At 37.7% G+C, this 14,420-nt stretch overlaps 1 protein-coding gene across 3 annotated transcripts in view; it reads left to right on the top strand.

Annotated features, from left to right (window-relative positions):
- The window catches only part of Usp15 (ubiquitin specific peptidase 15), a 92,004-nt gene that overhangs the window by 47,751 nt on the left and 29,833 nt on the right, over positions 1-14,420 (top strand). For all 3 annotated transcript variants that reach the window (XM_032913272.1, XM_032913281.1, XM_032913296.1), the window contains one exon: positions 2,991-3,135. In XM_032913272.1, the coding sequence (XP_032769163.1) occupies positions 2,991-3,135 (145 nt within the window). The remainder of the gene's footprint in view (positions 1-2,990; positions 3,136-14,420) is intronic.

Raw genomic sequence — 14,420 nt, 5'->3', positions numbered from 1 at the left:
TTAATTTTTCAAAGTAGCATATGCTTCAGAAATGATGACTGGCTTCCAGTCACTAGGAAAACAGAGAGAGGCGTCTCTAGAGTGCAGGGACTTTCTCAGTTCCTGCATATTCTGTTGACTGGATAGCTTCTGTACTTTCTTTGCCAAGCATTAATGTGGCATATCCATCAGCAGAGGAGGTAACTAGTGAAGTGTTTGGAGTCCATTGGCTTCCACTATCATCTCTGAGCAGGTAGATTGTCATAGTCTCTGAGTAAACATTACACTAATGCCCATCATTTAACCAGAGCATAGACACTGCTTCAAAGAGTCGGAGTTTAAAACAGAGAGACAACTGCTTTGCTCAGACCGTTTTCCCATTCTAATAAGTAAAAATTCTAGCCCATCAAAATAGTCTGTTTTACTTTTAGCATAAGACTTATTATCATTCTAATGAATAAAAAATTTCCAACATCTGTGTTGCTATAAGGAAAGAGTGAATGCGCGAACACACACGCACACACACACACACTTCTCAGATAAGCATGAAGATGTGCCGTAATTGGGGGAGGGTGTACACATGAGCACTCAGGAGTATATAGTGAGCGGACTTTGCTCTTTTGCTGTAGCTACTTAAATTTCACATTTCATAGCCAGGGTGTATGTGCTTTCCCTTCTCTGTTATGTGTAGAGATGTGCAACAAATACTGGCCTTTTAAAAAACTGTATAGAAGAGCTTGATTTTAATTAAATTCTGGTGATACATTAAATTGCCAACATGTACCTGGCAAGCTTTTAGTTACTAGGACTATAAAACAGAAGTAATAAGGCTAGTAATTTTACAAAGAAGAAGAAACTTGAAGTCTGTGTGTCTGCTTTCTAATTAAGTTTGAAACAAACGCTACAAGTCCTGAAATGTGAATTTGATTTCATCAAGCTTGCATTTCTTTGGACCTTGATATTTTTATTTAATCTTTGAATAGATCCCTTTTAGGAAGACTGGGAGCTGATATTCATTCATTCATTCATTCATTTAGAGGGCCCTGTATTTTTTAACTGAAAAAATATGCATGGTCTCATTAAAAAACTGTCTCAGAAGGATGTTTTTATTGGATTGTAATAGAATGCAAGAGAAAAATTACAGGATAAACAAGCTGAAAAAAATCTCAGTATCAGCTGGGAGTGTGGAAATGAGCAACGGGAAAGAGAAAGCTGTGCTTTTAGAGTTACAGATAAGTCTACTGACTGCAGCAAAAGATATGAAAGTCCTTTACAGAAAGAGTGAGACCACCCTCTCTGCTAGGTCAAACATGCTTAGGAACTGGGATTGTATCAGGAGAGAGCCGGAGAGAGAGAAAGGTCAGGATCTCTGAGACAGGCTTAGCAATTAAGATGTGTAAGCAACTGCATCAAAGCAGGGGCTTCTGGAGTCTCTAAGTGCTGTCGCATTATGGAAGAGGACCTTTTTAGTGTAGTCCCTCTTAGAAAAGGGAAGGACAGTAGTATGTTTTTGTGATCTTGTAACCTTTAGGGAAGTTTAGAATATCATGTCTCCTTTCTGAACCAAAGATAAAACTCTACTTCTGTTGACTAAAACTCACTGACAAAGGATGGTTTAAAAGTAATTAAAGAAAAAATTAAATAAATATGTAAAAGTAGCCAGGAGGAAGAAGCTTTCCTATAAAGTTCCTCAGCCAAGCTCTGACTGATGGTTCTAGTCCTGGAGACAGGAATTGAGATAATTTCCTTTCTTAAAATTAGTCTGTCATGGTGGACGTGCTCCAGTGTGATCACAGGAGTTAAAGGGTGTGTCCTTGATGACCTCCAGCTGCTGATTGTCTGACAAGCTGCCTACCACTTGTCTACTCTTGGGCTGTCCTGTTCTGACTTTTGTATTATCTGTTTGCTGTGGTGTGTGTATGTTCACTAAAACCTTTTTAGAATAAGCAGTAATGTAGTTCATGTAAACTGTTATAATACCCTAGTGAGAGTTCTATAGTTATAGAACAATAAAATGAAATATTTTATTTTGAAATGAGCTAACCATCAGAAGTAAATTATAACCAATCAGTATTACTAGTTACTGGTTTATTATATTTGTAAAATTGTATTTTATTTACATCATCATTTACTTTTAGCCCCTGACCTTGATTTGTATTCAAGTTCATCCTAAGAAATAAAAAATCTTGAAAAGTCTGATATTTTTAAACTGCTCTAAAGAATTTCTTATAAATATTCTTATAAAACAGTCAGTCTCTAAAAAAATAATCACCTTTTCACAAAATTATATGTAAAAATAAGATTTAACCTATTGACTTAATTTTTTCTGAACTTACTCTGCTTTGCTCATTTTAGATGACAGAGTGGTTTTAAACAGTTTAGAGTTGATAAGGTAAAAGTGTGGTACAGCAGCAACTGGAAGAAAGAGTGTCCACTGGGTCTCCTTGCGCACGGTCCATGTCCATTCAGTGTTCTGATCAGGGCTCTTCTCTGCGTTGCAGGGCTGGCTTTGCTAGTCTAGCATAGAAGCTACAAGTAGAACTTTCGGTGCATCTCAACAGTGATGTCACAGTGACCTTGGGCTTCTCAGTGCTCATCTGTAACTAAAGCCCATCTCTTCATGCCCCTACAGTCCTCACCCTTACACTAGCAGACTAATTCAAAGGGGACATACATGAGATGATTTATTGCTGCGGCTGGTGTCTAAAATCTGAGTGTTTTAATTTTGATGGAGCAATGCAGAATGGAGCAAGCCATGATGCTGCTCCGATTAACCCAGGGTAGAATGTTATAATAGTGGGGTTTATTGAGTGACGTGCTATGATACAGTGTTCTGTTGCTTAGATAAAGAATGCCGTAATTTGAAAATGCTATCTCAGAAAGTACTAGTTGAGTGTCCAGGAAAACATATTTATTAATTAACCACATATCTCATGAATAGGTTTAAAGTACTCTTTATTGTAACTATATTGTGATGTAATTAGCTGCATTTTTTAAATTTTTTCTTCCAGTGTGAAAAACTCCAATTATTGTCTCCCATCATATACTGCTTACAAGAACTATGATTATTCGGAACCTGGAAGAAACAATGAACAGCCAGGCCTGTGTGGCCTAAGTAACTTGGGAAACACATGTTTCATGAACTCAGCCATTCAGGTAGGTCTTTCAGAGCACAGGGAGCCCTGTGCTCACAGAGGCATTGCTACAAGAAGACTAGTGATTTGTCTGTGTCTTTTCATGTTGGTTCCAGAGTAGTAGGTGTTTTGACAGTCTGTAGTTTATGGGATACTAGGCATGTACATCTGGCTCATAGACTGCTGCAATTAGGATGTCATCCTGTCTCTCAGTTAGGGAGTGTGGTTCATTGCTATATTCAGACTGATTGTTACTTCCTGCAAAACATCATTTCAAGAAGGAAACTTCATTTCCCAAAGTAGAAACAATGACACTTCTTTATTCAGTAGAACTCTGTTACTTTAAAAAATATAATGTGAAAACCGTAACTAGGGCTTGATGTTAAGAATGAGACATGTTTCAGCCACCTTCTCTTCCAGAGCTGTTTTTGGGTGCACAGAAAGATTGCTGCTTTCCTCCCATGTCTCCTGTGGAGCTTTTCTTTGTGCTGTGTTTTGTGTGGTCTTCGTATTTGTTAGATATTGATGTTTCTAATGTGAGACAATAAAAGAAATATATATTGAGGTTGCTATCATATATATATATATTTTTAGAGCAGGTCGTTCCATTCCCTTATTATAGATAAAATTGTGTTTTTAAAGCCCAAAGTAGGGATAGACTAAAGTACAGAGCATGGGTGGTGAATTCCCACAAACCACATGGCTTTGTCATCCAGACATTACCATTAATCCAGCTGAATCCTAAGTTAACCCTTCTCTACGTAGCTTCTTGGCCAGTTACAGTTTAGCTGAACTATCTAGTCCAAGAGTTGACAGTAAACTAGAGGAAACAGGGACTTAGATCTGTCTAAAGATAAATTAGTAGACTCTTCTTTAACCCTTTTGGGATAAGCGAATTGTTATCCTGCTTGAACGTGGATTGTTTTATTTTGTTACTGTTCAAGGATCCTTACTGACTGGACATTATTTCTCAATCCCTTACCTTAGACTTTTCAGTAGGAATCACAAAGATCGTTGATGGCCATTTCAGCAGCAACTGTGTTAAATAGTGGATAGTATTCAATGCTTGGATCTTGATTTCGTTGAAAACTACACTTTCTCTAAAACAGAACTCTTCTAATCAATTAGAAAAAGGAAAAAATGATTTTATTTTATTTATTTATTTTCACAAATATTGGTGTCTTGCTTGCTTTTACATCTGTGCTCCAGATGCCTATCTGGTGCTCACCAGAAGAGGGTGTCAGATCCCCTTGGACAGGACTACAGATAGTTGTGAGCTGCCGTGTGGTTGCTGGGATTCAAGCCCTTGAGAAAAACAGACAGTGCCCTTTCATGGGAGCTCTGTCTTCAGTTCCCCCAAAACAGTTCCCCCAGTTTATTTTTTGTGCTGGTATCTTTTAATATATATCCAGGATCTCAAAAGTCAAACTTTAGCTATATTCTTTTCAGAGTTTCCTCACTTACATTTTGTTTTTTTCTCTTTACAACTTTAGAATTGAAGCCCACTCATGAGCTTCCAAACATTGTAACAATTTTTCTCATGATGAATTTTTTTTTTTCTTTTTTCTTTTTCTTCGGAGCTGGGGACTGAACCCAGGGCCTTGCGCTTGCTAGGCAAGCGCTCTACCACTGAGCTAAATCCCCAACCCCTCTCATGATGAATTTTAATGTAACATCTTTCAGGAATTCAGATGTGTGCAAAAATTAGCTTTTTGAGAGACTGGGTTATGTTTAGCAATGACATTTGATCGCCAATGGTTAAAAAATTAAAAATTAATGATTTAACATCATTTTAGTTATTTATACTCAGCATTTTTCTAATATAATGATATATTAGCTTTTTCTACTGCAGAGCCTTGCCATGTAGTTTTATTTGGCTAAAATTTATTTTTGTGAAATACTTTGGGCAGTCTAACTTGATTATTATGAATACTATGTTATAGGTATTACAATATCAATTTTTGTTTTCTAATTATGAAATCTGTTCAGTTACTATGTTAAAAGTTTAATCTCGTCCTCAGTTATTAAATGAACATGATAACATTGCTTAGTTTGTATGGAGTTCTGAGAACCCTATCCCTAGTTTGACACTTTTTCCGTGTTGGAAGTGACTTGACTAGCATTAGATGAGCAGGTTTCAGGAGCTCCCCAAACCCTAGTCGTTTCCTGGAAGCCAGGCGCTGTGGATGGATTTGAAGCAGGGAGTGGTAGGCTATTCCCACTGGAAAGCAGCTCAGCCTAAGGTGGTGTTTCCATCCTCTTCACAGACACAGCGGGGCTCCAGACAGATTCTAGGAAGTTAGTTTTCTTGTCTTAAAATATAAAGTGAGTTATATACCAAACATTTTTAAGTCAACCTCTTTTCTCCAATCTGTTGAATTGGGAAAACATATTAAATGATAACTAGAAGATAAATAAAATACTTTTCAAATAATATAAAAAGTAATGCTATACAGAAATAGCATTCTTTGGGGCCAGTGGAATGGATCAGGGTAGGTGGGAAATCTGTCATCAAGCCTGTGACCTAGATTCGGTCCTAATGGTAGAGAGAAGGGAGCTGGGTCCCATAAGTTGTCTTCCGTCTTGAGCTCACACCTTGGTGTGCTCACACAGGTACACACTCTGCCAGTGTTCCTTAAAGAAATGAGCCAGCATATTGCAGAACAGCAGGAAAGTGCAGCTGACACATTCTTCTGTGTTATCTCATGGCTTCAAATATGACTTGTTATGACCCCATTTGCCTTTCTTGAGGACTTCTTTTTCATTGTTGTGACACAAATCTCAAAGGTCCATTTTAATATGAAACTTTGTAATTTTATTAGTTACTGGTGTCCCTTGTGGTCAGGACTAACCTAGTACTTCACATAGTAGGCAAGTGTTTTACCACAGCACTCCTCGGCCCTCTTTTTAATTTTTGTTTTGAGAGAAGGTCCAGGTTGGCCTTAACCTTGCTCTAGGTTGCCAAGTGGCTAGGATTTATTACAGGCTGGCACCACCAGTCCTTTTCCAACTTTATATTTTAACTATTCTTCCCCTCAAAGAAAGAATATTTATCATTCCTGAGACATAAGAAACTTTAAAACAATAGTTTCAGATCTTTTAAGAAAATAGTTCTGATAATCTAAGAATGTAGCCAATTTAAAATTCAAATCATACTTTCCAGGACAGGTGTCTAGAGTCTATGCCTAATTATTATATTCAGTTCCTCCTCGGGTCCTTCTACAAAAACTATTATCAGGACCACTTGTAAGACAGTCCACGTAGTCAGAGCCTTTCTCAGGTCAGGGGCTCACTGTGCAAAATGTGTGCAGGGGTCTATGTGGTCACTGGTCCTCTCTGGATTCAGGCAAGGGGGATGTGCCCCTTCCTTTACAAACAGGATAGGGAGGAAGGAGAGCCTGTGATCCACACAGGTGGCTTTAGGAAATACTGTTTCTGTAGTATACTAGTGTGAGACTTTAATCTTCATAACTGTAGAGAAGAAATTGTGCCTCTAAAACAACATCCTGCAGTTGTGTGGCTCCACTGATAGTGCTTTCTTGTCCTGAAAATAAGTCTTTGTTTCAGCTGAGGAGAAAGTATGTAACTTCCCCGTCCTGTCCTTCACTCTCTCTGTTATTGAGCAGATTTCTCTAGAACCCGTGCTTTTATTAATTGATAGAGTTAAATGTTTTTCTGTGTCATGAGAGTGATACATGGTTATAGATCATAGAAGTAATATTTTAAAGAATGATAAATAGTGCATCAGATTCTGAAATACAGAGTGTCTGTGCATTATCCTGGCTAACATGTCAGCAGTGACTTCAGAGTCTAGTCAGCCTTCCGTATCTGAGAGTTCTCTATCCGCAGACTCAGCCAACTGCAGATGAAAAATATTTTTAATTTGTATATTACTTAGCACTATCGTTGTCTTTATCCCTGAGACAGTGCCATGCAGCAGCTGGGCAGCTGTGGCATTGCGTTGCTGAGCATAAGTAATATAAAGATGGAAATTTACAAAGTCTATGAGAGAATGGATAAGTTACATGCAAAATCCCGTTTCTTGTAAAGCACTTGAGCAGCCCCAGGTTTCGGCATCCATGGATATTTAAGAGCTGACTGCTAAATGAATCATAATGGTTACATCTGTTAACAGCCCTTCTCAGTATCAGCAGGCTGAAGCAGCCTGACTTTTTTAAAGTTATTTTAATGTAAGAAAACTTTGCCTCTAAGTTTTTTCACATTAATTTGTGTGTGTGTGTGTGTGTGTTTGTGCGTGCGCATAAATTAGAGAACAACTTGAGAGTCAGCTATCTCCTTCTGCCATGTGGATTGAACTAAAGTCCCCAAGCTTGGTGGCAGGTGCTCTCCCTTGTTATGCCACCTTACCAGCCCCCATTGTATGGTCTGTTTGAGGAACTAGAAAACAATGAAATATAACTTATTTGTATAATTAAAATGTCATTTAAACCAACCTCCTTTACCAAATGCTTTTCAGCATCAACTCATTTTTAGGGAAGGATTTAAGTTTCAGACTTAGATTACTTTTTTCCTTTGAAAGTAAAACATAGTTACATCATCTTCCCCTTTTTCTCCTTCCAGTCCCTCCCACTCAACCCTCCACTCCTTCTTAATTTATAGCCTCCTTCTCTGTTACTGTTACCAAATTACCATGCATATATGTAAACAAATAATCAATACAACTTGCTCAGTTCATTTAGTGTTACTCATTTATATATGATTTAAGGGCTATCTACTCGGTAGTAATGGCCAGTTAGAGGTCCTCCCTGAGTAAGACTATCTTCCCACTCACAGCCTTCCTTTGGTGCTTGGAGCTCTTTGTGTAGATCTGAAGTTCCATGTCATGTTAGCATGCCTGTTGGTCATTGTTCAAGTCAGGGTTAGGCAGCCATGTCAGCAAAGTATCTTGGATGAAGCGACCCTATCCTTTCTGGGACATAGGATCTGAGCAGATCCCCCAGAATCTCAGAGAGATCCCCCTGCTCTCAGAGTATTCTCTCCCCCTCGTCTACAATCAGCCCTACAGTTCTACTAAATAATCACTATAAAATGTGGTAGATTTACATTGGTAAATTCTTGAAAGAATGAAAACCATACTGGGTCCATCGTACTCTGTCTTTGAACTGCATATGTTTCAATGCTAATTAATTCGGCATATGCTTGTTGACAGTTTTTAATCCCTTGCTTCCCCACACACACACACACTTTGTTCTTGACCCCATCTTCTTTCTTTTTCGTTTATATCAAGAAACAGTTTGTGATTGTGCATTTTACACAGAGTCAGCTTTCTGAGTTCAGTATTCTTTGTATTTTATGTACAAGCTGTATACTAAATAATGTCAACCACTGTTTTACAGTGACTAAAATACTATAGTTTGAGGCAGGAGAAAAATTAATGAATTTAAGGGCTTACTGGGACCACAGTCCAGTGAATATCTACAAATGAATTACAAACTAAGCCATGTCATAGAGAGACATTAACAGTCCATGGCTGAATTGAGTGTCAGCTAATAGTAACAACTGTGGTCTGTGTGCTACAAGGATCCATCCTCTGTGCTGTTTTTATGTCTTAGTTTCCTCTCCAGACAGGTCAGTTAGGCCTAAGTGTCCCTGTGTGACTATAAGGAAACAGAGACAAGGGGAGTTTACATGACTGAGTTAGAGAAATGAGTCAAACAGAATTGTTATTTAGAATATTCTGAGATAATTTTTCAAAGTTATACAAATCAGGGGCTGGAGAAATGACCAAGCCATTAAGTATTCTTGCAAGGTTTGGTTCCCAGGACCCACGTAGAAGCTCACAACCATCCTTATGTCCAGTTTAGGAAGTTCCATAATATAGCACTCTTGTTTTAAGTCATCAGAGCAGCTTCCTTGAAAGTTCTGTGCACACATAATGATTTGATCAGAAGCATGGTCGAAATAGTTCACACGTTCCCTTGGGATCTCATTTGTCTCATATCATTGCTATTTCTATTTCACTTATGATAACATTAATATTTTAGATTTATATAATCATGTGCATGAAGTCCTAGTTCTCATTAGGTTTAAAATAGTTTTGAATATATCTGTATAAGTCAGGTATATAATTAAAATCAATTTTCCTATAGTTTTTCAAAAACCAAAAGTTATTCTGACCATTATGTTCAGAGTATTATATGTTAGCAACACAGTACGTTTTCAGGTAGGCTACATCTGTGATGTCATTTGTTAATTTACTCTGCAAATATTTAAGTCCTATTGAGCATCTTTCACTCTGATAGGTGCTATCCTGTGGCAACAGTTTTGTTTCTGTCAGTAGAGTGTACAGTAGGGGAGATCAGAAGGAAAATAGAATATTATTGCAGCAAGAGTCCAGATATCTCTTAACTGATCTAAGTACCATGCTTCTCAGGCATCCTCATTTGAACTATGACCAAACAATGAGGGTGACATACGTATATGTGAGTTCAAGTTAAATGCAGTAAAAACGTGTCTAAAGCCCCTGAAGTTCATCAAGTGTGAGAAGGACACAGGAGCACTCAGAGTAGTAGTGAGTGAGACTTGGGAGGAAGACATAGGAGCACTGAGGAAGAGTAATAGGTAAGGTTTGTGAAGAGGACACAGGAGCACCACGGAGTAATTAAGTGAGGTTTATGAGGAGGACACGGGAGCACTGAGGAGTAATAAGTGAGGGTTGTGAGGAGGACAGAATGAGCTGAACAAAAGACACAGAGCCAGGTCACAGGAGATTTACCTGAATGTGTTACAGAGATACTGAGAGTTCCAGGCTGCCAAGTCTCATTTCTTCACTCTTTTCATTGTTTCTACCTACAATCCTATCTGTAAAGAAAGCAGAGTTCCTTTCAGACCTAAGGAGACTTCCCTGCTCCTCTGACTTGTCACAGTGTCCTTTCAGTAGCCAAGCTCTGGGCACTAGGGAGGTGGCTCACTGGCTAAAGTATTTGCCATGCAAGTTTGAGGACTTGGGTTTGGATTCCCAGGCACCCAAGGAAAAGTCAGGCGTGCAAGCCCACTGTGGAGAAGGAGGTAGAAGAGGCCCAGGGATTGTCTAGCCAATCAGTGAGCTCCAAGTTCAGTGAGAACTCTGTCTAAAGACAAGATGTAAAGCAGCTGAGGAAGACACCGACCCTGCACCTCAGGGCTGCACAAAGGTGTGAGATCATGTCTGTGTGCATGTACACATACACTCACAAAATAGCCCATCCTCAGAACCATACGGAGTCCTGCATCATCTAGGCCTGGTTTATTAGAGCCCACCATTTTGAGTCTACTTTATCTGAAATGCCTGTGTGTTTCTGCCTCTCTGTCTCTGATAATTCCTCTGTGTGCTGCATCTCTGCCCTTTAACCCTGCTAGGTCTCTAATAGCCGCAGGCCTACCCCCAGCACTCTGTAGAAGAGAGTAACTGCTTTCCTACAAGCTGAATACAACTGGTGGCCAGCTGATGTGCTCATTTGTATTTGAGAGTTTTGTTCCTCTCTCTCCTGTTCCTAGCTCACAACACACATACAGCATGAACAAATAAGGTTTTTTATACAGCTAATTTTAGTTACCATTATATCCCTATTACCTGGAATAACATCGCACATATATCAAAAACACTAAATTTAAGGAAGGATAAAAGTCTTAAGTGTCTGAGTGTGTCTTGTGCACTATAGTAATGAATATTAACATTGTTGAAATCTTAGTAGTGGAAAACAGGACTACAGTTGAGTGAGGGAAAAATTGTGAATTAATTATAGGTGTGTTCATTTCATGGTGCTTTATGAAACATACAAATAAACATATTATAAGTAGCCAGATATTCTTGTTTGGGGTATAGGTCAAGAAACTTAAAGTGGAGGAAGGAAATGGGTATAAAAAGGAAGCTGTTATATCTAAAGAGGACATCTTTAAAAGCCCTACAGTATTTGTATAGAGGATGGGCACTAAGTTTGGTAGGAGAAAAAAAAGAACTGTGAATGCAAATGTTTTCTACATTTTGCAATGAATTCTTTTTCTTCTGAAAAACAGCATTCTATCGTTGGTAGAAAAGGGGCTCAGTTGGGCAACACTAATTTAGAATGGAATTCATTCACTTGAAGTTTTTCCCAGCAAAATGTAATTATATGGTACATGAGACAAATTGACTAAATGCATCTAGGAAAAAAATGGGCAAAGTTCAACTGAGAAAAGGGTGAAGCAACTAAGAAAAATAAAATAATTGTTTTTACTATTTATCTGCTCAAGAAAATATTCATTGAATATCTATTCCAGACATTACTAATACAGAATTCAAAAATACATGCTTGTCTCTAGGAGTTCATGCTCTGGTGAATGCATGATCTTATGAATACCTAAGATATATCAGAATATATGATCTATATAATGTTTTGACAAAGAAGAAAAGAAAGCCATCAGAAAATAAGTGAAATGTCACCAAGAAGTGGGTATTTTATTGCTTTTTAAAAAATACTTTATTACTGCCATGCACATGTTAGGCAAATATTCTACCACACGCAAATGGTGAATTAATTTTAATTTTAATTAATTTTGAAATAATTTTAATTTTATTTGGTAGAGAACGTTATATCTTGATTCGGATACTATAGCAGAAAATTACTAGACTTACAGACTATATGTTATACTTCATATCTACTTCTATTTTTTCTCTATAGAAATCTCTGTGATAGAATTCTACTTCACCACAGTAAAAGCATACCATTCATACACTTGATACATGTAATAGAACCCCCCATGCTAGTGAAACTTTTTACACTTAACAAGTGCACATTAGAACCTCCATGCTAGTGATACTTTTTACATGTTAAAATGCTCTTTTAAAAAAAAGTAGCATAAGTATTTAGAATAGTTACAATGCTTATTTATAATGCTTCAGTTATATGCCAGATTTTGTGTATACCAGATTGGACTGCTTCAGGTATACTGACATTGATATAATATAAGGGTTAAGAATAAATTGCTGAGTTTTTCTAAATATTATGTCATTTTGTCAAAAGAATTATTTCAGTATTTATTTTTCAAAACAAACAAAAAAACCATTATTACTTCAAAGGAAAAGTCTTCTGAGAGAAACAAAATCTAATTCCAGATTTCTTTTACACTCAAAGTACTATCACCCAATGCTATACTAACAGTAGTAGCACATATGTTGCCGTGATTACACCACCACCTTCCTGGAATCTCTTCTGTTGGCATTCCCAGCACTTTAGCTTCATTTCCTTTCTCTTCGTTTAAGCTCATCCACAATTTCATGTTTTCCAAATGGAGCATGAGTAGGATGACCCATCTTGAAAGGAGTGGTCTGTTTCCTTCTGTTTTCTCATCTCGGTTTCAGTGGGCAAATGCACAGCTCTCTAAACACACTACCAAATTCAAACTGAAGCTCTGCCACTTTAAAACTGCATCATCACCTTGAGTAAAGAAACTTCATCGTTTCTTCATCCATTAAAGATAAAGAGCTTAATGATGTGCTCGACACTCCATGGACTGTCTGCTAATGTTATTCGGTACACTACTTCACAGAGATGTCTATATACTAGCATATTTCAAATCTGTCCCTAGTGTAATTCTCTCCTCAGTTTCAACTTTAACATACAATGTAAAGTGCAGATTTGTGCCAAGGCAGCTTGCAAATGACTCAGACTCAACATGTCTACTAAAGCTGACCCTGATCTTGATTGGTAGGTTGTTGTTGGTCCCTGTCTTGTCACTGACCTGGAACTTTCAGTGTAGACCAAAATGACACTGAATTCATAGCAGTCCTCCTGCCTCTGCCCCCCAGGTGCTGTGGTTATCAGTATACAACCACACTGGAAATCCTTTTTGTTTCCTTATAGTTCTTGATAGATAAAAAGTCAAAACCTGAAACTCAACATTCCTAGTCTTGTTGACTACATCATCTTGGCTGCTTTTTCAGGTGTGAACCATCAGAAAGTTCTGCCAGTCATCTCTTACACCACGTGTCATCCATCATCCAGGCCATTCAGTATACTGCTTCCAAATTCATAGTTTGAAGAAGCAAATAGGATTATGATATGCTTACATGGTTTTAAGTCACCCAAATGATACATTTTATATTGTGACCAGCTATCTCTTAAGGCAAATCCATGTAAAGGACTTCCTGTTCTTTGTATACACTGTCAGCACTTTCCCATTCCTTCTGTGACCGTGTGTGAGTGAGCTACAGAGGTCATTGTGACAGCACAGGCTGCCCTTCATTTTCTTTCATATCTTCAATATTTAGTATGATACCAGATAATAATGATGCCAGCACAGTGATCCTCACAGTTCATGATTTGTCTATGATGTCACTGGACCAGTCAATGATGAAAAAGGTTTAGAAATTGTAAGTGATCCAAGTGTTTTCTGTCTCAATTTGATAGAGTTATTTTATACTTCTATAATAATCAGACTTGGTTTTTGTATGGTGTTTTTAATTTTTTCCTTTTGTTTCACAAAAGTGCCAGTCTGGTGATTTGAAAGTTGCTTTGTTTTCTTTCAATTGATCTCTCCACAAAATTGATTTAAGAAATACTGCATTAGAAAAGATCATTTACCTGAAGTGTACCTGGTTTGTACCTGATTAGCAGTATTTCTGGAGCTGTCAGATTGCAAGAGCACAGTAAAGTAATAGACCTGAAGCATACAAAATTAACTTCTTCCAACTGAGAAATGGAAGCACTATGAACAGGAAATACTGCTTCAGCCTCACAGTTTGCACCCGGCAAGTATGACCAGTGTAATGGCAGAGAGCTCGCACTGCCTTGTTGGTCACAGTGTGACAGGCTGGCATGCCCTCATGGTGTTGTGGTGAACACTGTGAACGTAACCCTCCAGAGTTTTACTCCTCTCACTACAGTTCTCTTGAAATACCGAATTCCCATAATAAATACTTTTAGAATGATCGCTTAAAGCTTTTTTGTTTTCTTTTTTACAAAAACAACTTGATGCTTCACATTTCAAACTGTTGTGTGATGCTTCAGCTTCTGTTTAGTGCAGTGTGGACTTGCTGTAATGCATTACTACAGAGAAGTCCATGACTTCATTGTTCCTCTTAGAGAGTATACTAAATTAAACTTTTTCACTCTTTAGTTTACTCCTTTGAAAGAGTTAAGAAATAGGTCATTTAACGTTAAAATTAAATTAAGCTATGAAAATAGCTAGAATTTACACTATTTTTAAAATTATTCAAACCACATGGTTTTGACTTGATTTCTATAAAATCGTAAACATAACTCATAAAATCACTCATGAATAGCTTGCTTGTTAAAAAAAAAATGTTTTTAATTAGCCAATTGCTGT

The sequence above is a fragment of the Rattus rattus genome, chromosome 1 (assembly GCF_011064425.1).
Source record: "Rattus rattus isolate New Zealand chromosome 1, Rrattus_CSIRO_v1, whole genome shotgun sequence".
Taxonomy (NCBI): domain Eukaryota; kingdom Metazoa; phylum Chordata; class Mammalia; order Rodentia; family Muridae; genus Rattus; species Rattus rattus.
Note: the sequence above shows the minus strand (reverse complement) of the source record. Positions and strands in the feature narration are given on the sequence as shown.